Here is a 26,326-nt window from a genome sequence, read left to right as displayed (position 1 = left end):
GATCACTTGCATCCACATTTTTTGTTTAAAGATATAAGCATCGCTGTAACGACCCTGATTTTTGGAAAATAAGAATTTCGTTAAATATTTGAATTTTTATTTTTAATTACTTGATTTCTTTTAAAAATTCATTTTTAATTCTAATAATCCGTCATAATTAAATTTGAGACTTATAAAATTTTATCTTTTCGCACCGAACAATTTAGTCATTTTCTAAAGACAAGTATGCTTATAAAAACACTTGTATATTTTCCTGACAAGTTAAATAAAATCTTTAAATTACATTTCTTGGCTAGAAATCTTACTTGGCAAGTAGAATCAATTTTCAACCGATTAGTTGGAAGAATCGAACTACCAATTCATCTAGTTGCTTTCTCCTAACCCTAGATGAACCTTTTAACCTTTGCCCATTAGATAATAAAAGTTAGAAAACTTTTATCCATTGGACAATAGAAAACCTAGGTTTTCCACCAAAGGTACCATCCTAGATTTGTTAAAGTACATATATAAGATTATATATAGTCATATGTACTTCATAGATTATTATAAGCATGCTTAAAGGACTTATAGTCATTTCAAGGTATTATTCTAGAATATATTACCTCACCCTTTTAACCATTGGTCAATGCATGTTAGGGTAAACTTTACCCCTTGGATAATAAGGTTAGTCTACCAACAAGTACTAGGATTTTATTAAATAATCACTTCCTAGATTTCCCATGTGCTTGTATACTTAAAGATATGTATATGTACCATATAAATTTATTACCATGGATTTTCTAGGTACACCTATATATTTATAAAAAGGTATATGTACCTTGTAAAATATTTTACTAGATTTTCTAAGTACACAAATATATTTATATATAGGTACATGTACCTTTTGGCCTATTATTTTTCTAGGAAAATCTTGACCATATCTTCCCTAGATTTTTCTAGGTACTTATATATATATGTATGTGTACCTCATAGGTTATTTTAAGCATGTCTATATATGTCTAAAGGACAAATAGGCTTTCTAGGAAAATCTTAACCATTGGTCAATAATTACAAGGGAAAATTTTATCCCTTGGGTAATAGAAATAAGTCTTACCAAAATCCAAGAAGTACATGTGATTTTGCTCACTCCAACAAGCCATCTCTTTTAGTCACCCTCACACTCAACCTAAGTACTACATGACAACCTATTCTAGACTTTTTTTTGTTGTTTCTTGCAAGCAACCTAACACTAGAATTTTTCTAACCATCGGTTAACAACCGTCGACAATACAACTCACATGCCAAAAAAAGGGAAGACTTCAAGGCCCATTTCGCACTTATGTACACGCATTCACACTTATATATACTACAACAAATTCTAGTTCTTGCTACGAAATTCATTTTGACAAAATTAATTTTGTCACAATAAGTTCACTTGTTGTGACGAAATATAATTTTGTAGTATCAAGTCGCCGACAGTGGAGTTGTTGTGACAAAATCAATTTTGTTATGATATTTTGTCACAACAAGAATGGCGGGAAAATTTCTTGCCGGCCGGAATTGGATGTTGTCACGAAATAATTTTGTCACGAGAAGTTTGTCACAATAAAGGAATGTTTCGGATATACCATGACAAAATCGTTTGTCACAACATTAAATTATTATTGCTACAATTCATTTTGTTGCAAAAGATTTGCGATTGCACATATAGTGACAAAAAAAATTTGCTTGCTATTGCTGTAGGTACTTGCAACAAAATTATTTGTCACAAGAGATTTAATTGTTGTGACAAAATTTCATGTGTGGCAACAAAGATACAAGAGAGAGCTATGATGACAATACTGATTTCGTCACGATAGTTGGTCGCAATAGTTTTAGTCTTGCTACCAAATATTTTTGTCACCATAAATTTGTGGCAATAAAATTTTATTTAGATTAAGGTTACAAAATAATTGGTCACAACAATGAATTACTATTACTGCAAAATATTTTGTAACAAAATCGTCATGATTGGACACATTTAGGTTTATAGGCAATACACCGTTATACTCAGGCCCGACCCAAGGGCAAGGCCTAAGAGGCCTAGTCCTAGGGCCCTCAAATTTGGCCCCAAAAGAGGGCCCACCCGTTAAAGGAAGTTATATATATTACTTGTTTGCAATACAAATCGTATAAGCTTCCTTGGTTCAATGGTACTAAAATGAGGATTGATCGCACACCTTGGCTGGGCTTGATTCCCATTCTAGACATTCTTTTAAATTTTTATTTAGCAAAAGATAGGTTTGTGGAAAAATTTGTGGCTAATAAGATTCGAACTTGTGCCTAATAGATCACAAGCGAACACCCAAACAACTGAACCAAAACATATGTTACAATTGTGAAATGTTGTCCAGTATATTTATATAATTATATATAGAATTATCTCTTATTATTGTTTATTTGTAAAAAATTTAAGGCCCTACTTAATAAATTGGCCTAGGGCCCCCAAATACTTTGATCGACCCTGCTTATAGTGCCCCACCCAAGACCTTTGTTTGCGATGTCAACCATTTATCTTCTACATTTTAGAGAATAGTTCTTTGCACAAACAACAAAAAGTAATCACATACCAAATATTTAATTTTATTGTGACACAAATATTTGATATATGAATGTGTGGACATAACATACAGATAATTAATGTGTAAAACTTAAAGAGTAGCGTATGAGGTATTTGATTATATGAATTCATGGTGTACACTACAACAAACTAGGGATGTTGTGACTAGTTTTTTTTTTTTTTTTGGCGACCAACAGATATTAGTCTCTAGAAATTTACATTTTGCAATCAAAACTGTCTATCTGTTACATAATATGAATTAGATAGTTCTTAGAAATGATGAGGGTAATTGGGTATAGTTAGACACTTGATCGGACAGAAAATATGATTTTATTTATTTATTTGAATCCAGATGAAGGAGCTTTCTGAACCCAATCGAGTCATAAATTTACATGAATGATTTAATCGACAAGTACAAGGAAATCAACGGTATCGATCGTCATGGTTGTGTCATAGTCGCGTGGCTACTACACATTCAACTACATTAGATGACTTAGTTTACTACCAAGTAAGTTGAACGTATAGATTTCAAAGGTCATTGCTGAGTCTATTCTTATAATAGGTGATCTAAACCGTTAGAATTTCTTATCTTACCAATTCCATCATTGGTACCCTAAATTGAAGATCATTAGAAATTGACAACCATGTGATCAGAGGACATTCAATGTGTCCGATGTTATTAAAGTCTTGTAATGCACCACCTGATCACCGCCCAAGGTATTTCTTTACAATTGGAACCTTCTATCTTTTGAATCTTGTAGAGGAGATCATTCATACCAATAATGAAGTTTATCGGACACCCGTAACACCTCATTGGAATAGTTTAGTCATGCAAACTAATTAGACTCATAGTTTTTCTATATAAAAGTGTTTCAATAAGGTAGTTGCAGTTATCCAACGGAATTGATTTTTTACAAGTCCACTCAAAAAAATATTTAAAAGTTAATGAACGGTTTGGATCACTTGTGCGGTACTTTAAGGTGGGCCCCGTATTTCGGGCGGTACCCAGCGGTACCATTGTGTATGTACTGACAGATTTTTTTGGATCAATAAAACCTTAATTTCAGATTTTTCCCATGAAAATTGAACGCTATAAGCTACACTAAAAAATTTCGCGGTCAAAGAGTTAGACGATTTTTTCTCTATCGGTTCTCCTATCACCGACTAAAATTTTGCGCGCTAAAGGAGTTAGCGATTTTTGCTCTGTTGGTTCTCCTATCAACCCCGATTCCTTTAAATTCGCTCTTAACACACCTCTTCAGTCTAGGGTTTTGAAGCTTTAGCGGATTTTAGTGGAAAAAGTTTTGATTGAGAAGAGTTTTCATCTCAAGGTCAAGGTAATCATATTCTCCCTCTTATCACCCACGATTCCCCTTAATTCGTTCTTAACACACCTCTTCAGTCTAGGGTTTTGAAGCTTCGGCGGATTTCAGAGAGAAAAGTTTTGCTTGAGAGGAGTTTTCATCTCAAGGTAATCATATTCTCCATATTCTTCACATCTAATAGATATGTTTGCTCCTATTTATGGGTTTGAGTGCCACAATAAGGGATTCTGTGTTTCCTTTTCTTTCTTTTATTTTGTGCGTGAATAATTGATCTCATATTTGCTTCCTACTTGGTTTGCTTTGTTCAATTCATTGGGCATTATAGTTTGGTCTTGCTTCTGGAAGTAGTAGAATTGTATTGTTCCCTGCAATCCCAAAAGAGACCGGTGAAATCATTTTTAGGTGCACTGGATTTTGATCTTGTTCTAGGAAATAGTGGAGTCCTAGTGGCTTTGATATAATTCTTATAAATTCTTATTTTAATTGCTCCAGGAAACGTGTCCCTTAATATGACGTGTCGTGTCATGTGGCCGTGTCCGTAATACATAGTTTATGGCAAATCCATTATTGGTTTGAGTTTTATCTTAGTAAATCATAATTGAAGGTTTGTCTTATTGATTCAAATTTGGGGCTTTTCCTAATATGTTCTCTCCATCAGTAACAAATTGGAGCATGACCAAGGCCCATCTAATATAAGTAACACCCTATACTAATCTGGACTAGGTCACTTTTAGAACATGAATTTGACAACGGTTTGAATGTGCAGAGAGGTGAAAGCCACATGTTTGATCAAATGCCTGTTTGATTTGCTATTTTCATTGGCAGGAATGAAAGTAGGTGGTGCATGATTTCGTCTGGTAGTACCATAAATATGTGAAGTACTTAAACATCATTCAAAGTGGGTTGTGTTTTTCGATTTCCTTTTGATATTTGAGTACACTAATTCTACGAAATTTGGGGTCCAATTTGAACAGACCATAAATTTAGAATAGACCCTCTAAAGTTTCTTTAATATATATGTATTTTTAAACCTCTCACTATTGGTGAGAGTAACACACTGTGATACTCTCTTTCGCCCTAAAAAAAAGGCGTTAGTTTAAGCAAAGGTAAATTCTGTAAACTTTTTTCATTAGAAAATTAAAAGGGAGAGCCCATAAAGGGAAGGTGATCAGTAAAGTAGGAAAAAGATAGAATCTACATACCTTTTAGTAGAAATCCTTGCATCAGAGTGTTAGAACATGATTGTCAGTGATGAGTAATTTTTCTCATAAGTGTTTTTGTAACGCCCCGAATTTTAGGAACGTTAAATAAACATTTTCATTGAAAATCTAAATAGAGTCTGGCTCAATATTACAACATAAATCTCAAAAGAGTACTTTTATTCAAATAAGGGAGGGAACTAGGGTTCCTATCTACTGCTCCGCCTGTTCCTCCATCCTGGCCAGCTCCTCGGCTCCACAGGCTTCCAAGGTGTAGAGTTCACCCTGTTCATCTATAAAATCTGACACATTATACTAGCGTCGCCACCAATATAATATGTTAGGGTCACCAAAGGTAACACTGTGAGCTACAAAAGCTCAATAGAGTAACCCATACCCACTAACCCTTAACTTACGAGCAAACGATCATAAATTCAATGCTTTGCACATAGTTCATACCTATTCGACAAAACAGTTAACAATGACACATCCGCATTCACTATTCAACTAACGTTGGTGTCCAGGATTTTTCGAGTTTCTCCTACGCGACTCCTCGTAGACCGTGTCACCAATTTCCACATTTCATAACCATATCAACGTTTTCAAAATTGTTTTTAACACACCCAACCTCGGTTCTGCCGTTTCGGTCTCCCGAGTATCCTCACAATGGTTCCGCCGCACCGGGTTCCCATGGCACACTTTGCATTGGCTCCTCTCCGCGGAAAACCAAGCCACACACCCAACCTAGGTTCCGCCGTTCCGGTCTCCCGAGTATCCTCACAATGGTTCCGCCGCACCGGGTTCCCATTGGCACACAAAACACACACCACACAATGGGCTACCACGTCCGACCACATTGCGGTTTCCAAAACATTTCACCTTTTCAAAACACGCCTTTTCATTAACCACACCCTAGGTGTCATGTTTCTACTTTCTCGATTTTTGTGTCTCGTTTTCATGCAACGACTCCGCGGTAGAACTTTTCACATACACAATCATAAATCATTCATTGTAATCTTGAAACTAAACTAGTAAGATCATCCAACTCTATATTATTAATCATGCTCAAACCACTACTTAAAGCATAACCCCACATGTACGGACGCCTTTGGAGTGAAAATCACTTATGCTTTACAACAAGACAAGTAATGCAAGCAATTCATGTATACATGCTCATAACCATTTAAAGATCAAAATACGAATACTTCTATCAACGATACAGTCTTATCTTTTGAAAAATCGTTCTTTCTTCTTTTGTGGGAAATTCAAAACAACACATGTTTATTAGAGTAGAAGTTGATTATTCCAACATGCTCATACTTCCATTAGCGAGAATAAGTTTACTAACTATCATGCATTTCAAACCTCAAAGGCGATAGATAACCTTATATACTTAAAGATAGGGTATAAGAAGATTCTACGTTATACTTTCCAACATACAGTTCTATGCTATACGTTGAGTGAGTGGTCAAGGGATTCTACGTATACTTAGAGATAGTGTATATGGGACTCTACCTTACTTCTTGGCGGTTGGTCGGTTTTGAGAATAGGTCGTCGATTTTGCGAATCGGCGGCGTAACGGCTCCGAAGTGCTTCGAAAGGAAGAGAGATGGATTTTCTCTTCCTAGAAACAACTTTGTTAACTAAACTAGGCTACTTTAAAGATCTAGGGGTGGTTTTTGGAGGTGGTTTGGTGGTAGCTCTCAAGAACTTCAAGAAAACTCAAGAAACTTGAACTTTGGTACTTAGAAAGCTTAGAATTTCTAGAGAGAAGTTGGAGCAAGGAATGAAGGTGTGAGTTTAAGCTTGGAATGACTTGCTATTTATAGGCCAAGGCTCTCCTCCCTCCCTCTCTCTCTCTCTCTCTCTCTCTCTATATATATATATATATATATATATCTCATCTTTTCTCACCTTTCATGCTTGATTGAAAGCTTGATGGGTTAGGTCAAGGGTTGCTTGTACATCTTCTTCCTAGTTCTAGGCTTGCATGGCTAGATTTAGTACTTCTAGGGTTGGTTTGGAAGATTTTGTGAAAGAAAGTAGGGTTGTACAAAGATTTAGTGATTAACAAGGACAATGGAAGGTAAATCTTGCTTGGAGAAGTATATAACCAAAGATTGAAAGGATATAAGAAGATTATGGAAGATGACAAGTTACAATCCAATCTCTCTCTCTCTCTCGTCCTTTCTCTTTCTTTCTCTCTCTCTCTCTCTCTCTCTCTCTCTCTCTCTCTCTCTCTTACATATATATATATATATATATATATATATATATATATATAGACACACACACACACACACATGTCCAAGTATATATATAATTGTACTATGAAATCTAGTAAGATTTACAAGTATCCAATAAAAAATTTTATGGTCAAAATTTCCTATTAAAATAACCTAATTGGCACATGTTCCATTATAATACTAGATTATGTACTTAGAGTATCTTAGGTTAATATATTATAAGGTACATATATACATATCTTTAAAGATATAATCACATGGAAAATCTAGGATGTGATTTATTTAATAAATCCTAGTACCATCTAGTAAGACTAACTTATTATCCAATGGATAAAAGGAATAAGGTAATATATATTTGAAAAATATTTAAAATAACCAAATGTCCTTTAGGCATGTTTATATAAGTCTATATACAACTATATATGAGTACTTTATCAAATCTAGCACAAAATATATTTGATAGAAAATCTAGGTTTTCTATTGTCCAATGGATAAAATTTCTCCTAACTTCTATCGTCCAATGGGTAAAGGTTAAAAGGTTCATCTAAGGTTAGGAAATTATAACTAGGTGAATTGATAGTTTGGTTCGGTTCCTCCAACTAATCGGTTGGAATCTAACTATATTAGCCAAGTAGGGCTTTTAATCAAGAAACGAATTTTTAAAGGGCTAAAATCTAATTATGACTGATTATAGGAATTAAAAAGAAATATTAAAAGCAATATTATGAAATTAAAAGAAATAACAAAATTTAAATGAAATTTTTATTCATTAAAAATTAGAGTCGTTACAATTTTGTTCAGTGGGTTGAGGAAGGAAACTGTATTTTCTGTGTAGGTGGAGCAGTTACCACGTGTATTGTTTGCTTAATTTGTAACTAGAGGCCGGGGCACACACGATGCGTACGCAAATCAAATTTACTTATTTTGTCAAAGTTTGATCCATATTTTGTCAAAATTCAACTTGGACACGCATCACGTGTGGCCCAGCCGGCCTCTAGTTAGCAATAAACTAAATATGTTGGTAGGAGAAAAAGAAAAACATCTATGAGTACAAACACCGACGACGAAAGACCAAATTCCTACTAACATTCTTTGGCTTTTGACTTCAGACAATGCCCAAATTCCTAATCTTTCTACTTCTTGGAATCATTGAATCCGTGTTTAGTAAATGTGGGAAAAAAACTACCTCAATTGAAAACTACTTTCTAATAAAAACAGTACATAAAAATTTGAAACAACTCTGTCATATAAAGCTACTGTAAGGGAAAAACTCTTTCTACTTTATTGCTAATCTTTCTACTTTTTGACTCATTGAATCTGTGTAATGTGGGGAAAAAGCAATGGTGAATTAAGTAAATTGCATTCATATAGGAAAACACGGAAGAGGACAAAACATACCTTCTTAATTTTGTGTGAGGTTAGATTATTTGTTGGAGTTACTAGATGGGGAAAGTGATGAAGCTTTTTGCAGCCATGGATAATTTAGGAAATAAGGACAAATAACTGGTAGAGTTATGTAACTGCAAGTCTTTTATGATCGTGGGGTAGTGTTATGATATTTTACTATTCTGCCCTTACAGTTATTAGATATAGAGGGTTTGTAAAATGTAAAATCTTTTTTTTTGTTTTTGTTTGTGGCAATTTGGGAAGAGCAAAATGTGAGTTAGCCTCAAAGAGGAGTCCACACCAAAAGTTGCTCTCCCTTTATAGGATAGAATAGATTTTTGCCCTTTCGGTTATAGAATGTTAAGGGTAATTCAAGTTGGTAATAAGGGAAAGTTAAAATTTGACACAATGGCACTTTTTTGTCTACACCAAACATGTGCTCCCCTTTATACATTAGAATAGATTTTGGACTTTTGAGATGCCAAATCAACAAACTTTCTTCCTATTGAAAAGGAACTAAAAGTACTAGACTGGTAGAATAAAAATAAAGTACTAGACCGATGATGGCCAACGGGAAAAAAAAATCCAAATCTGCTTTTGTTGTGGCAATAAGGCGCCCACATGCTTAAGTGGTTACCTTGTGAGACATACCATAGATAGTTTGTAAAACCCCTAAAAAGTAGTTAAGTGAGTGCCATGCTTTGAATCTTGTATATTAGTTAGTGATTATTTGCTATCTAGTCAAATAGATTGACCGGTTGGAGTTTTTTCTATTGGATACTAGCATTTATGCACTAGTTTATTATTTATGTTTCTCCACTTTCCCTCATTCGACTTAGATTTGTGTTTAGAATTGTACCCCAAGTTCTTGGCCAATGGCTTAGTGTATAAATTATTATATTCGTTTTGTTGGTAATTAGGATAGATCATGGACAAAAGTTGGATGCAACTTAAAGACAGATGGTGTTCGACATACGTTGAAGGGGTGAGAGATTTTCTGCGAATTGCAAACACTTATGCTGGTCAGGGTGGCAAAATCCAATGTCCATGTAAAAAGTGCAACAATGTGTACATTAGACAACCACATGAAGTTAAGCAACATTTGTTTTTGCATGGTATTTTGGAGGATTACTCTCCATGGATACATCATGGTGAACCTTCATAGTCGCGTGATCAAAATGAAGCTAATGAATTATGTGAAGAGGACGGGCGAGGTGACTGGGATGAGAACCCGTATAATGATGTTCACGAAATGTTAGATGAGTTACAGACGGGGACATTTGCAAATGCTAGGGCGGCTGAAGGATCAAGTAGTAATCCGCCTAATGTCCCTGAAAGAGAAGTGGACAAATTTGAGAGATTGTTGAGAGATGCAAAGTGTGAGTTGTATCCGGGTTGCGAAAATTACTCTAAATTGTCTTTCCTACTGAAGATGCTTCATTTGAAAACAACTCATAATTCTTCCAACAAACTGTTCAATAGTAATTTAAAGTTGTTTAAGGATGCTCTTCCAAATGGTGAGACACTTCCAAAATCCTATTATGAGGCAAAGAAGTTAATGCGCGAGCTTGGCCTTGGTTATATCTCCATACATGCATGTCCAAATAACTGTGTCCTATTTTGGAAGGAAAACAAAGATTTGCAACAATGTCCGAATCCGGATTGTGGCGCTTCTAGATGGAAACATGCTCCAGGTAAGCGTAAAAAGATTCCTCAAAAGGTATTAAGATACCTTCCTTTAAAGCCTAGGCTTCAGAGGTTATTCATGTCCGCAAAAACTGCGCAAGATATGAGGTGGCATAAAAATAAGTGCTTTCAAGAAGAGAATAAAATTAGGCATCCGGCAGACGCCAAGGCATTGCAAGATTTTAACAAAAAGCATGAGTGGTTTGCTCAAGATCCTCGCAATGTGCGACTTGGACTTGTAAGTGATGGATTTAATCCATTTGGCAGTATGAGTAACAATTATAGCATGTGGCTTATGATTCTTATGCCTTATAACTTGCCTCCTTGGAAATGTATGAAAGAACCATTCTTTATGATGTCGTTGCTTATACCTGGACCAGACTCTCCAGGTAATGATATCGATGTCTATTTACGGCCATTAATCGATGAGCTGAAAGAATTGTGGGAAACTGGAGTCGAGACATATGATGCATATAGTGGTGAGACATTCCAGTTACATGCCGCGGTATTGTGGACTATAAATGATTTTCCTGCTTATGCGATGTTGTCTGGGTGGAGCACCAAGGGGAAATTGGCATGTCCAGTTTGCAACAACGATACATGTTCTCTGACACTAAAGAATGGACAAAAGCAATGTTACATGGGCCATCGTCGATTCTTGGATCACAACCATGTTTGGCGGAGAAGTAAAAAGTTTGATGGTAAGCAAGACCATAGGTCAAAACCCGAAATATTGTCAGGGGAGGATGTCCTTAGGCAACTGACCCATTTTTCAAATATAATATTTGGGAAGCCACCTAATAAGAAGAAGCGAAAGCGTACATAACAAGAGTTGAATTGGACAAAGAGAAGTATATTTTTTGAATTGCCATATTGGAGCACTCTTATGTTGAGGCATAATCTAGATGTCATGCACATCGAGAAGAACATAATGGAGATATTGCTAGGGGCATTGTTGAATATAGAGGGCAAGACTAAAGATTTAGTGAAGGCTTGCTTGGATTTAGAGTTAATGGGTATAAGACAGGAATTGCATCTACAACGAGTTGGTGATAGGTATTTGATGCCACCTGCATGTTACACTTTAGCTTTGCCAGAAAGAAGGAAATTTTGTGAATGGTTGAGCTCTGTTAAGCTTCCAAATGGGTATGCATCAAACTTGTCTCGTTGTGTAAATGCTACCACTACTAAAATATCAGGGATGAAGAGCCATGATTACCATGTATTCCTACAAAGGTTACTTCCAATTGCATCACATGGGTTTTTACAAAAGATGTGCACACTGTTTTATCTGAGTTGAGCTATTTTTTTAAACAGCTATGTTCAAAAACAGTGGATAAAGCTGTCTTGAAACAATTGAAAAAGGATATTGCCTTAATATTATACAAGCTTGAGATGATATATCCGCCATCATTTTTTGTTGTTATGGTCCACTTGGCAATTCATTTGCCTCATGAGGTGGAATTAGGAGGTCCAGTTCAGTATCGGTGGATGTACCCCGTTGAAAGGTAATTTATTATTATTGTTTTAGTTTTTCAATATAATTCTCTTCTTGAAAGACCTTTAATAAAATAGTTTACTCACATTTGGATACTATATGCAATAGGTTCTTAGGCACCCTTAAGAAATTTGTGCGTAATCCGGCCCGCCAAGAAGGTTCAATTGTCGAAGTGGTTCAATTGTCGAAGCATACATGGATAAAGAATGCATGACATTTTGTTCTATGTACTTGCGTGGTATTGAGACAAGATTCAACCAACAAGAAAGAAATTATGATGGATGTCAAGCAGAGTTTGGTGGTGAGTTTTCAGTTTTCACACAAAAGGCAAGACCTCTAGGAGCTTCAACTTACGATATGTTGTCAAAATCTGATTTCAAAAAGGTTCAGTGGTATGTGCTGAATAATTGTCGGGAAATAGATGCTCATTTGACGTAAGTTATCTTCAACTAATGGTTTATGAGAGAAATAGTATAAATATATTTTTTGAGGTAATTTTATAAATACAAATTTCTATTAATGTGATCTTTGTATCTGTATTTAGTGCACATAGGGAGGAGCATGAAAGAGAAAGCCATATTAATGTACAACAGAAGTATGAACAAAATTTTGCTTCTTGGTTTGGAAAATGTGTACGCCATTATGATTATTTATGTTTATGTTTAATTCAATCGTAAGGACAACTATTTATTCCTTCTTCTTTTTTCTTTTGTTGACATACTAGGTTGCACACATGCGTGAGATTGGTTTTCTTGGATCAACAAATAAACTCTATGTACTAAGGTTAGGTCCTGATCGTCGAATCACAAGATATAAGGGTATAGTTGTGAATGGGGTTAGGTTTCAAACCAAAGAACGTGACGGATGTCGACGTACACAAAATAGTGGTATTTTTGTTAAAGGAGAGGAAACTGAATTTTATGGTATATTAGTTGATATTATTGAGCTACAATACTGCCATGGAAATCGAGTTTTTCTATTCAAGTGTGATTGGTGGGACACTAGCAACAAAAAGACTAGAATAAAGAAAGATGGTCACTTGACAAGTGTCAATATATCCTGCAAATGGTATAAAGATGACCCTTTTGTGCTAACGACTCAAGCAGAACAAGTCTTCTACATCAATGACATAAAGAATGGTGGTACATGGCAAGTAGTGCAAAAGACATGCCCTAGAAACTTGTTTGATGTTTCAGAGAAAGAAGAAAAAGAAGATGGTGATGACGATGTTGAAGTGTTGATTTTCAATGATGAGCCCTATATATCAGCAATTTGTGCCTAACGATCCTAATGAAGTTGAACAAGTTGATGCTAGAGGTCTGAGCCCGTTGAATCGAACAGACGTATACTCAGACCATGTTGATGCCGATGTCATACTTTCAATGGGAAGCTCGTCTTTGTTGGATGATGATTTTATCAATGATGAGGTCGACGAGGAAGATGATACCATGATTGATTACAACACTGATGACTGCAGCGAGAAGGAAGATGTCAAGGATAGTGATAATGATAGTGATGATGATAGCAACGATGATACTTATTAATAGAAGATAGCATGATATGACTTAATTTTGATAATTTTTTTGACATTTAGTTTTGTGATATTTGGAGTTGATTGTTTATTTTAGAAACTTATTTGCTCAGCAATGATTCAATGCTTATATTAGATGAAATTAGTAGGTCGAAGAACATAGGTAAGCAATCAAATTTATGTTCAATGAATGATGAGATTTTAGTCAATTTATGCTATTAGTTTTGGTGTCAACGCAAGACATCCACAGGCTGCTATATATGTCATGATGTTATGGATTGTGATATGTAACTTCTCTCTTATGCCTTATGTGTGGATGAATATTCTTCGAACTCATGAATCTACTGATGCAAGTCTTAATGTTATGTACTTATTGGTAATGTGAACAGATATTAATTTGCGTATTGTTGCAATTATTTTCTTTCTCTACATTACAATCTACATCGATTTATAGAATAGTTGCACAACATGTCCAAAAGCGGGAAACAGTTCTTGAAACCAGGCTTCCTAGCAAATCAGAAGCAAACTGATTATGAGAGGAAAAGAAACAAGAAAGTCAAGGCGAGTGATAGGAGGCTGAAAGATACTGGGTTCAAGCATAATACAACTTCATTTCGCGTTCGATTCATTCTAATGGGAATGGAAAATGAATCAGGGCTGATAGGGGCCATAGGGCTAATGTGGAGGATCGTGACTATAACCCATCTAATGGTGAGGATGACAATGATGATGACTCTGTTGACTCTTTTGAGGAGGTACTATGTGGCTGATTTATTATGTTATCCTTGTTTTTATCGTGCCGTTATGTGATATTCCCCTCAAAAGATATGAGAGATTAAGAAGTGAAAAGGTTCTATGTCTATAGATTACTATATCAAGCATGATGACTAAATGGATTAGTGTAATATACTTTAGAAAATTGTAATTAAGAGATTATTTAGGTTAACATGGAAAGTTGTGGTGGTATACATTTCAAGAATGATGTGAGGAACAAAAAAATCATAAAATGTTGCTCAAAGAGGGATGGGGGATTTTGTTCAAGCACTAATAATTCCTATGTTTGATTCGGTTGGGTATCATCAGAGCTTAATTTGGGTCGATGGGGTGTTACACTTTCTACTTAATTTTTTTTGGCAAAGTTTCTTCTTGTAGTTATTCTTCATGCATGTTTTTGGATTGTCTCTTGTTATTTTAGGCTTTAGAGTTACCTGAGAAGCAGCCTAGAATATCGGATATCCAGCGAGCCCCTTCTAGAAACCAACATGAGGCAAACCCCATTGCTGATAAGGTGACTCGATCGACACCAAATCCAGATGCGGTTACCCAACCCCCACCAACTCTTGATGCTGAGCCGCAGATTGAGGCAGCCCCTGTTGTTAAAAGAGGTCGTGGTGTCGCACGAGGTTTCGAGGTTAAGAGGCGGTCAAGACTGGCGAGAAGATAAAATGAGTTATTTTCGATGAAGATAAATGGTTACCTGTGGGACCTGCAGAAAAAATATTCAAAATGGAGATAGGCATCCTCACTTGTTTACTTGCCCCACTTCATGTGTTCTATTGGAAGCGTGTGACTGTTGCTCAAAAAGCACCCCTTTTTGAACGCCTCTAGGTAACTTAATTCTTATGAAATCAACACTTTTTTTCTTATTTACTATTTACTTATGCACTTAATTGGGTTAAGGCTTGAAAAAACTTTATGGAATACTCAGTTGAAGATTTAGTAGATGTATTTAAAGTACTATAAAACGCAAGGCTCCTAGAAATATTCAATCAGTCAATGATCTACATAACCTGGCACTGGAACTTTTCTTTTCTGTACTTAGAGTGATATTTTTTATTCTTTTCAGTTTCATCCATATGAACTGAATTCAACTCTCTCTCTCTCTCTCTCTCTCTCTCTCTCTCTCTCTCACGCACGCAAAGTAGAGTTCTCATTATGTCAGTGGTCATTTGGTGAGGTGATTCTCTTACCTATCACTTGCCCATTGGTTGAGTTGGACATGAATTTCATAAATTCTCTTACTTGTTGGAAAAGATAGAATATTGTAATTTGACATGGATTGGGAAATTTATAATTATGCTTGTGCTATGATGGACATGACTCACATGTTTGGCTATTTCTGTGCACCTTTTTGGAGGCTTTATTTTGGTTTGGTTTGGGCACTCTCTTTTGTTTACTATGGAAAGTCTTGAGCTTGATCTATAAGTATTTCAATCATTTTTTCTATATAGTCTTACTACATGTTAATTATTTAAAACTTTTAAGCTATGTATGGATCATTGTTAAGCATTCAAATTGGTGTTCTCCTTTTAATTAGGGTACAAATACTGCAACTTTGTGACTACATTTCTACCTTTGCAGAGTGAATTTGATGTGAAGTTTGAGGACCCACATACAAGAAATGTGGTTGATAAGATAATGGCAATGCGTTTTAGGCAGTTCAAGCATCGTTACCATTTGCACTACAAGAAGTTTAGCCCCGAGGTGGCACCTCAACATCCACCAGTAAATGTTGAGCCTGTTGATTGAATTCCTTTGTGTGAGCATTTCAAGACTAATGACTTTAAGGTTTGATTTATCCTTTCCTTTATCGTAGAATCCCAGCTGTATATCTCATGTAATATTGTCCAATTATTAAATAATTACAGAAACAAAGTAAAGCTAGCATAGAGAATAGGGGGGAATTGGAAGTGAATCACACGTCAGGTTCAAAGTCTTTCATACAGCGGCTATATGAAATGGTATGATTACTAAGATCGTCTCTATTACATCCACGGCTCCTTTCTTATTTAACTTCTACTTTTGTTGTACTTAATCATAATTGCTTTTTATTCTATAATGTTTAAACAAAAACAGGAAAACTCAGAGTCAGGAGAAGACTTAGTGACGCGAGAAGAGCCTAGCCAATTGAATCTTTATAAAGTGACTCACCTAAAGAAAGATGGTACATGGGTCCACCCGCAAGCTGCTGAGAACCATGTAAGTAGTTATAAGTATTTATTTCTTTTAGTACATTTAGTAGTAGATATACGAATTTTTTACGTTGTCAAAACCTTGTAATTGTAGAAGAAGATGGAAATCCTAAAAAATCAACCAGTACAAGAAGGCGGTAATAAGAAAATAGAAGATGAGGTTCGTGAGGACGTTCTTAAAACAAAGATTGGTTATGCCCGTGGTTTTGGCTATGGCGTGAAGCCCAGTAAATCTACTTCAAGAGGAGCATTGGCTCGATTGCTGGCACAACAGCTTGACGAGGCTGGTAGGCGTGCTGACGCATCTGACAAGTGTGCTGAGGAATTCGAAAGGCAGGCTGAAGAATGTCAGGAGGAGTTACAAGCTCAAAGAAGCACAATTACAAAGTTAGAGGAATCACAACTAGAGCTCCAACAGGCCTTCAAGACATTCGTTGCACGATTTGGTGGAAGAAGCCCATAGGTAACTACTTTTTGAGGTTTTATTCCGAAACTTTGAATTAGCTGACGAATCTGAACAACTATATATAAAAAGCATTGCTCATTGCCTTAAATTGTTTTGTTAATTGTCTACAACAAAAATGGTCCTCTTGGCCAAGTATATAAATTGTCGGCCATCAGTTCATGTTATACTAATATATAAGTCAAATTAGTGCACCATCATGTACGAGGGTGTAGCTTGATAGACATTATTGAGCCAATTTCCATACCACTTAAACTTTTGAGACCATTCCTAATAAAAGAGAGAGGATGGAGTTTAAGTTTCAAGGAGATTACCTTGTCATAGTACTGATCTCCAATTCCACAAAACCTCCAAGGTCCATTGCTTTCTTGGTAGGATGGATATCTGATCTCTCAACAAGGCCCATCGCCACTTAAATTTCTTTCATTAAAAACATTATTAGAGTTTTTGAAGGCTAAATTATGCTATCTTGAAATCTTAACCCTGGTTTTAAGATTGGCAGAGGTCCACCAAAAGGAATAGTATGCCGACTCTATGGGAGTTTTTAAATGGGTACTTTGTGAGAAAATTCAATGACATACAATCCAATGGAACATAATCTCAAGGATTTCAATTGTAGGACTTTTCTACATGCTTGTGTGGTATTCATTATTGGTCACTTTCCACTATTATTGAGCAACATATCATATCGAATTAGGTATGCATTTAGGTGTGGCTGAAGAGTGTCCTATTGTATTCATGTTCGAGACTGTTGGTTTCCCTTGCTGCTGTTCTTTCTAGATTGGTGATGCTGCTAAGTTACAAAGTTAGGTTAATGGTTTGGTTCAGAATTGAGCTCATAAATGAATATACTAGTTAGCTTTGCTGCTATGACTATGTCATATGTTATGCTTTGGACACATTTGCATTATGTGCTATTTTTTCATTACTGCCACACACATCCATCACCAACCATGTTGTTGTTGCTCCTCTTCTTCATTCTTTATTACAGCTTCTCAAGTTGGCTATCAATCAAGTTAAATAGGCCATGTGCAATTCATAATTTGCTAAGATGCTAATTGAATGTCTAGCTTTGACGTATTTTGGTTGTCTACCAGTACTAGTCATTTGCCTTACTTTTTTGGCCTTTTTCTCTTTTAGTTTAGGCTTTTTGGCATTACTTTTTCGGTATTGATTACTCATCAACCCACTATTTCTCTTTCCATATGTACTTTTCTTTTATATTCTATATATATTCTTTTACCGATTAAACAAAGAAAATATTCTTAACTAATTTTAGATTTACTCCTACTATTGCAGGTGGTTGAAAATTTTGAAGGGATGGCTACATGTTCAAACCCATTTGCAAAGGATTCAAATCCTTATGTTAGATTTGGTGTCTTAGGTTTTGGTTTGAACAATATTTCTTTTACTAGTAGCTAAAAGGCAGTATCGTATTGTTTATGATTGAGACAAATGACTATGTCATAGCTTGCTTTGCTTGTGATCTCTTTTTTTACAAATGTTTTCTTAGGAAATACTTGTTTAACATGGTTAATTTGTGTTTGGTTAATGAAATTTGTGCTTGCTGCTGTAATTTCTGCATTTTGGTATGTTCTGATATTGCTTCTTGCTGTAATGGAAGCTCCAGTTACCTGCTCAGCTGTACTGTTATGTTGTTGATGTGCTGTTTTGTTCCTAAAGATACTGCCATGTTGTTGTAGTTCTGATATTTCATATGTTGCTGTCGTTCTGCTATTCTGCTGATCTGCTGATGTTGTTGTTGTGTTGATGTGCTGTTTGTTTCAGTTGCTGTGTGGAATTCGTTGACTATAATAATGGATCACCATCACAGGAGCTGTTTTGTGCCTATTAATCGCACAGTCACTAATAGCAATCTGCACTAGCTACTCAATCTGTCCAACTATTAAATTTGTCCGTATGCCAAGCTGCACCAGTTATACTGAATCTGTTGTGGTTACATTTGTTTTAGGAGTTGTTACTGTCACTTCCTTTGCAGCAGCCGTTGCTGGTTCCGCCTTGGTGGTTCCTCCCAGTTGTTCACTTGCTGGATTAGTTTGCTAGATTATAGTATTATCCTCCATGTAGCCACTTGGCCTGGATCTTCAATTTCCTCAAATCTTTGTTTTGTTTTGTTTTTCCTCCTGGGGTATGCCCCTTGTAGACTGTATATTTGGTTATCCTCTTTTTTATTTCAAGTTAATTTACCCAAAAAAAAAAATCACTTCGTCGCAATTGCTCCTCTTCTTGTGATGAAATATCTTGTATAGTTTGGCTGTGGCGAACTAATTGTTTTTGTCACAAATTGTGTCTGGACAAATATTTTTCTGACAAAATTGTGATTCTGGTGATGAAATTAATAATGATGTTGTGACGAAATAATTGTCACTATTGTCTTATTTTTGTTATGAATGAGTCTTTTCTCACCACAAGCTTATGATGACAAAATTACCTTGCCAATAATAACAAAACTTTTTTGCCTCAACAACTTTCTAATGACAGTTTGAGTTTTTGCCACAAAATTATTTGTCATCATAAGATTTTTATACCCTACAGAAATAACTTATTGTGACAATCGTCAACCTAATGGTGACAAAAGAATTTCATAGTACGACAAAATATTTTGTCACTACTACTAAAACTTTTTGTGACAAACTCTTCTGGTCACCATAACTTTTGGTTTCTTGTGACAGGTTGGAAACTTTGTCACAACAAACTTATTACTACGGGCTTGTTGTGACGAAATGGCGACAAAAATATTTTGTCATTGCAACAATGTTGTGACGAAAAACTAACAAGTAGTGACAAAATATTTTGTAGCAAAATCTAGAATTTGTAATTATAAATTTTGAGCCGCTTTTTGCACCCCAAAGGGTGGGTGTATATGTACATATTCGTATTTGTTCACCCAGCAATCATCAGAGACCTTAACTCAGTTGCGATATACTTGTAGATTACTCCAAGTTTTCAACTCAAAAAGCCCGTGTTTGAGAGCATCTCGGGATTAGTTAATTTTTATTGTCCTTAGTCACAACGTCTTTCTATGCGACATTATTTAGTTGTGAGTGCTATCATCTAATGTTCCATCAATTGATCAATCATTGTTGCTGACATGCAACATAGTGTATGGCTTGATGATGCATTTGATCATGCAAGACAGTTATATCTGTCATACTATCGCTCCATTCCCAAAAGCTTAGAGCAATCAATCGCTCATAAGCTTCTTCTAGCAATGTTGAATGGAGATGAGCATTTTGTAGAGCCTATGCTAGAATTATTAGAGAACTTAACATTGGAATCAGTTGGAGATGCAGTGATGAATCAATTTGTCACTTATAATATGGAGGTATGTAGTTCTCTGCTATTTAAGTTTGTAAGGATTGTCACATCTGAAACACAGATTTTCTTTTCATCTTGATACGTCTATTTTTTCATCATGTAAGCATTGTCGGGGACTTCTCAGAGGAGGATTTGGAGACATGTATACTTGATTACCTGGGTACAGTTTGGGCAACAAGAGATTTGAAGATGGCGCATGACTTTAGCCCAATCACATATAGACCATGTCCATCTGATCTGTAGTTTCAATAAGTGAGAAGTGATGCTAGTCTATTTTGTGGTAGTACTTTGGAAATTGAAATTTTTATAATTCTCTAGAAGGTTGATTTCTTGGTGTTTTCCTCCAACGTTTGCTTTAGCATGTGTGTCTCATTGGTAAGTTGCTGCTGGTCAGGTTTTCTTGGAGAACACTGAAGAGATAGCATGTGCATTAATTGAAAGCCCTGCTCTAAACCGCTGGGGCTTTAATTTCGAAGGCATAGACCTTTTCGATTATGGTGAGTTTTTGACTTATGAAGTTATAATCTTTTTCTTATCATTCACATTTTATTCTATATGTGTTGACTTGAAATGGTGGATGTCCTTCCCAACCTTCATAGAACTACCTCTAAATTTTGTTTAATTTTTCCCTTTCATTGAATCTCAATTCTAAATTGAAATGAATCAAGTGTATAATAGTGCAAACACTCCTCCCGCTTGTAGGGAGGTATTGCCAAATAGATAAAGTATAACCAAGCACGTGATACGAGAGATCACGGGTTAAACCACCATGAGCGGTGGTCAGCGATACGAACAAATGGCATGAGAGGTTATTGGCGTAAACTGACTGTACGACAGAAAGAGACATACCGTTATATTGGTCCAAATAGTTAAACAAGGACCAAGTTACACGTAAAGTAGCTAGGTCCAGGTAGTCTGTTCGGCTACGAGATAGTCGAAAAGAGCTCTAATTAAAGAGTGAGAGCAGAGGGAATACTCTAGAAGATTCCAGAGAAGTCATGTCCCGTAAAAGGAATGAGATCCCGAAGAAATAGGATCTATAAAAGATACCCAACGAGAATGGGATGTTCGGCCAGTTATGGAAAAGGGTCCTAAAAGGACTCTTAAGTAATAAACTGATAAGGGAACGAGAATCCAAGATATCCAGGATTTCCTATACGAGTTAGGAACCCTAGGGCAACAGGGTTGCTTGGGCAGCAAGCATAAGCAAAATCTATAAATATAAGGTAAACCTAGAGGCAAAAGGTACGCAGTTTATTACGATCTAATCTCGTTCCTACTGATAGTTAGGGTTTCTATAGTACGTGATACTAACTTTGGCATCGGAGGGCCTTTGCCACGAGAGGCAAAAGTGCACTCATTCCTTGTCTATTTTGCAGATTAGGGTACCGACGACAAATTAGGGTTCCGGTGAAAAGGCACGAATAAGCCGTAGCAATCCAAGTTGATCCGAAGCATCAATTGTTTTCATCCCCTTACAATTGGCGCCGTCTGTGGGAAACGAACCAAATTTTTTTGAAAAATAATCATGATGGAAGAAGATCCAGTTACGCCGTTTAGTCCAAAGGACCAGTTGGGTGGGGGAAAAGATGAAAGCCCACTGGTAGAAATGACAGAGATAACTCCAAAGAAAAAGGAGACAAAACTGCCACCGGCTCCACGAGAAGGAGTAAGTCTCATCGAAGAGAAGAATCAGTCACCCATTCAAGAAATATACACAATGATAACGATGTCCTCGATAAAAAGAGAAGGGAAATCGAGGAGTACGCTCGTTTGATTAGAAAACGAGAGTACGAGATACAAGAATTGCAGCGGGCACGGGAGCACCCAGAAGATTCTGGACTCTCTCGAAGGAATTCCCAGAAGGACAGACGGACTCTGGTAGTCCATAAGTAGGCTCATTCACGAGGGAGAAAGAGCAGGAGTCCTATCATAGGGCGATACGAAGCTTCTCCACGAAAGAGGAGAAGCAGAAGTAAAAGCCAAACACCGGAAAGAAGGGCTTCTTCACAAAAAAGGAGGAGTAGAGATCGAAGTTCCTCCCCAGAAGAGGAGGAAACAAGGAAGCATCATCGGGACAGGTACGAAAGACCTGATGCTGATTGGGTCAAGGCTACGACTCACAAATCGAAGGAGCTCGAGTATGGGACAGTGACTGCACGAGAAGCAGCACTCAAGGCCCTAAGTAATATTACAGCCTCCCCTTTTGCAAAGAGGCTACAAGAGGCTAGGTTGCCGAGCAGAGTGAAGCACGGTACGTTCGTACTTTACGAGACAAATATGGATCCCGTAGCTCACATACAGCACTATCAACAGGCTATGTTCATGCATGAGGGGGATGATGCCATCTTATGCAAGATGTTCCCCTCCAGTCGAAGTACTGGGAAACTTTCAACGAGATTGAAAGCGGCAGTGAGGAGTATGCAATTGCCACCTTCAAGACTGGTTTGCCTGTTCGGGGAGAGCTGCGTCGCTCATTGAATAAACATCCGGTAGCTACATTGGCTAAACTGATGGAACGGATAGAGCAACACGCCAGAATGGAGGATGACATACTCCGTGAGGATGGCAGGATTGTTGCCGAACAGCCAAAGGCACCTGTCAAAAAGGTGGATAAGCCAGAGCCCAAAAGTTATAGAGAGAGAAAGGAGTATGGGCAGGCTGAGAAAGAGCCATACAAGGATAAGCAAGCTCCTGACCCCAAATCTTTCTTTTCTATGACTACGGTTTGGAAGGAACCAATTTATAGGATTCTTTATCGAATAAAGAATCAGCCATATTTTAAATGGCCCCCAAGTCTAGGCGGAGACAAGGACGCAAAACGTGCTACGAATTAGCACTGCAGTTACCATAAAGATTGGGGCCATATGACTGAGGATTGTGAGATGTACAAAAGACACCTTGATGATTTGGTCTCTCGGGGCTATCTCAAGGAATTTATCCAGGAGGATCCAAAGGAGAAAGGGAAAGCCATGGAACTGGGCTACGAGCAAAATCCTAAAGGAGTAATCCACATGATACATGGGTTGGCCACACCTTATACAAGAAATGAGGTTAGACTATTACAAAGGCAAGTTAAGCACGATCAGCATGTAATGCGATTGGGAAACAAGAGAGGGCGAGGGAACGATGTGTGCAATGAAAGCATAGCATTCACAGATGATGATCTGGGAGAAGTCCAACTACCCCACAACGATGCTTTGGTCATAACCCTACGAGTTGGGGAATACGACATTGAGAGGATTCTAGTGGACTCAGGGAGTTGTACAGAGGTGATGTACTACGATGCATTCAAGAAGCTGGGGCTGGCCCAAACAGACTTAGAGCAATCCTCAACACCCCTGATTGGGTTCGGTGCAAGAGTAGTCTGGCCTCTTGGAAAGGTAACACTACCTGTTCGGGCTGGATCAGTGGTGTTGAGGACAAATTTTTTAGTTGTCGATGTTCCTTCTTCCTATAACGCGATTATAGGGAGGACATGGCTGCACAAGATGAAAGCAGTCTCCTCGACTTATCACCAGATGGTGAAATTCCTAGGATCGAATGGGGTTGAGATACTTAGAGGCAATCAGAAAGTGGCCCAACAACATTTAATTTCCATCATTAAAAGAGCCCCAAAGGCCCACCTCATTCATACATTAGAAATACCAGATCAACCAACTATCGAGGATGTTGGAAGAAGTCCGGCAAAAGAGGTGGTTGAAGGCTTGGAGAAGATTCAGATCAACGAGACTGATCCTGAAAGATATTTCTTAATCGGAGAATCATTACCAGCAGACGAAAAGGCTGAATCGATAAGATTTCTGAAGGAATATGTTGATGTATTTCCATGGGTGCCAGAGGAAATGCCCGGAGTGGATGCAGGTGTGATCTGTCACCATTTAAACGTTGATCCTCAGCATAAGCCAATCATTCAGAAAAAATGGAGGGCAGTCGTGCAGCATGTGGATGCAGTAATTGAAGAGGTCGATCGTTTACTGGAGGCCAAAGCAATACGTGAAGTTTACTACCCAGAGTGGTTATCCAACACCGTTGTGGTGAAGAAAAAGAATGGGAAATGGCGTGTCTGCGTAGACTTCACAGACCTAAATAAGGCGTGTCCAAAAGATAGTTTTTCTCTTCCAAGGATTGACCAGTTGGTTGACGCAACCACTGGTTACGAGCGAATGAGTTTTCTCGACGCATATCGAGGATATCATCAGATTGCTATGTTTGGGCCTGATCAAGAGAAGACTTCGTTTATCACACCACGAGGGTTGTACTGCTATAGCGTTATGCCGTTTGGGCTAAAGAATGCTGAGGCAACATACCAAAGACTTGCAACCATCATGTTCAAAAAGCTCCTTGGAAAGACTATAGAAGTTTACATAGATGATATGGTGGTAAAAAGTCAAGATAAACGGGGACATATAGCTGATTTAAAAGAAGCTTTCGAAATCCTGAGGGAGTACAAACTGAAACTCAACGCCTCGAAATGTGCGTCTAGAGTCAGTTCAGGAAAGTTCCTGGGCCATTTGGTGACCATGAGAGGGATTGAGGCTAACCCTGATCAAATTGTAGCCCTACAAAGGCTACAAAGTCCCAAAACCACTAAGGAAGTCCAGAGGTTGACTAGAATGGCTGCAGCACTCAATAGATTTATCAGCAGGTCAAGTGACAAGTGCAGACCCTTTTTTCAATTATTGAAAAAGAGGGAGGGATTTGAATGGGGAGCAGAGTGCGAACAGGCCTTCCAGGACCTGAAGAAGTATCTGGCCGAGCCCCCACTTTTGTCAACTCCACAGCCAGGTGAGTCTTTAGTTTTGTACTTAGCTGTTTCTGAGCATGCAGTAAGTGCAGTCCTGTTGAGGGATTTGGGAATCGAACAAATCCCTATTTATTAGTCCTGTTGAGGGATTTGGGAATCGAACAAATCCCTATTTATTATGTTAGCAAGACACTACTGGATGCAGAGACGAGATATCTGCCCTTAGAAAAACTTGTCCTGGCACTTAGGACAGCCACAAGGAAATTGCCACACTACTTCCAAAGCCACAAGGTTGTGGTTTATACTGAGTTTCCATTGAAATCACTGCTACGAAAAGCAGACTTCTCGGGAAGGATCTCGACGTGGTCCGTCGAGTTAAGCCAGTACGATATCGATTATCAGCCATGCACGGCAATCAAAGGCCAAGTGTTGGCTGATTTTGTGGCGGAGTTTTCTCCTACGGTGGCTCATCTTCCTCCTACGAGAAAGGAACAGGCGACTAAGACATCACCCATGAAGATTCAACCCTCAGCCGAACAGGACCCTATGGAATGGAAGTTATTCGTTGATGGATCAGCATGTAATACTGGTTCAGGAATTGGGGTTGTCCTTTTTCCTCCTGAAGGAGTACTGATCGAACTATCTGTTCGGCTCGATTTTAGTGTATCGAATAATGTGGCTGAGTATGAGGCACTCTTGGCTGGATTAAGGAATGCAAAAACCCTAAAAGCGGAACGGGTTAGGGTGTATTGTGATTCACAGCTTGTGGTCAATCAACTGTCCGGGGAATATGAAACCCGAAGTGAAAAGATGGTAGCCTACATACAGGCAGCCAAAGACCTGCTTGATACCTTCGAAAGGGTATACATTGAACAGATAAGTTCTGGACAGAATGCTCATGCAGGTTCATTAGCTTGGTTGGGTGCAGCTATACCAACTGAGTTCAAAAGGAAGGTGGCAGTAGAATATCTGAGTGAGCCGAGCATTGGGAGAAGTGTGGACTTGGGTTTGGACGTGAACCAAGGACCAAGTTGGATGGACCCAATCGTGGAGTTTTTACGAGATGAGATACTCCCTTCTGACAAAAAGGAGGCTCACAAGATAAGGACCAAATCTGCTAGGTTTTGGCTGTCCCTAGAGGGTAAGTTATACAGAAAATCCTTCACAGGCCCGTATTTGCTATGCGTACATCCTGAGATGGTGCAGAGATTTCTTCATGAAATCCACGAGGGAACTGTGGGAGCCATGCTAGAGGCAGATCCATTGCCCACCGAGCAATTACCCAAGGCTACTGGTGGCCACACATGCAGGAAGATGCAAAGGTGTATGTGAAAATTTGTGAGAAATGTCAAAAAT

General features: G+C 37.6%; 2 protein-coding genes across 10 annotated transcripts; both read left to right on the top strand.

Moving 5' to 3' along the window:
* Positions 1-1,352: 1,352 nt before the first annotated feature.
* LOC131316841 (uncharacterized) lies at positions 1,353-18,544 on the top strand. Of its 9 annotated transcripts, none has more exons than XR_009197296.1 (9): positions 1,416-3,909; positions 3,986-4,049; positions 13,839-14,204; positions 14,645-15,057; positions 15,811-16,017; positions 16,098-16,190; positions 16,306-16,428; positions 16,516-16,884; positions 18,184-18,468. XR_009197296.1 is itself a non-coding variant. In XM_058346305.1 (3 exons), exon 3 carries the CDS (start codon positions 9,987-9,989, stop codon positions 11,244-11,246), a length of 1,260 nt encoding a protein of 419 aa, XP_058202288.1. In that variant the 5' UTR covers positions 1,353-3,909; positions 3,986-4,049; positions 9,660-9,986; the 3' UTR covers positions 11,247-11,734. The 9 variants fall into 9 exon arrangements, 3 of the variants coding, with proteins under 3 accessions (XP_058202288.1, XP_058202289.1, XP_058202290.1); XR_009197295.1 differs by having other exon boundaries at positions 1,420-3,909; positions 13,909-14,204; XR_009197294.1 differs by having other exon boundaries at positions 1,422-3,909; positions 13,904-14,204.
* Positions 12,114-13,670, top strand: LOC131316843 (uncharacterized). The gene is made up of 3 exons (XM_058346308.1): positions 12,114-12,352; positions 12,463-12,550; positions 12,643-13,670. The coding sequence occupies exons 1-3, from the start codon at positions 12,114-12,116 to the stop codon at positions 13,198-13,200; spliced, it is 885 nt and encodes a 294-aa protein (XP_058202291.1). The 3' UTR covers positions 13,201-13,670.
* Positions 18,545-26,326: the final 7,782 nt, after the last annotated feature.

The sequence above is a fragment of the Rhododendron vialii genome, chromosome 2a (assembly GCF_030253575.1).
Source record: "Rhododendron vialii isolate Sample 1 chromosome 2a, ASM3025357v1".
Classification (NCBI taxonomy): domain Eukaryota; kingdom Viridiplantae; phylum Streptophyta; class Magnoliopsida; order Ericales; family Ericaceae; genus Rhododendron; species Rhododendron vialii.
This window is presented reverse-complemented; position numbering and strand designations above follow the sequence as displayed.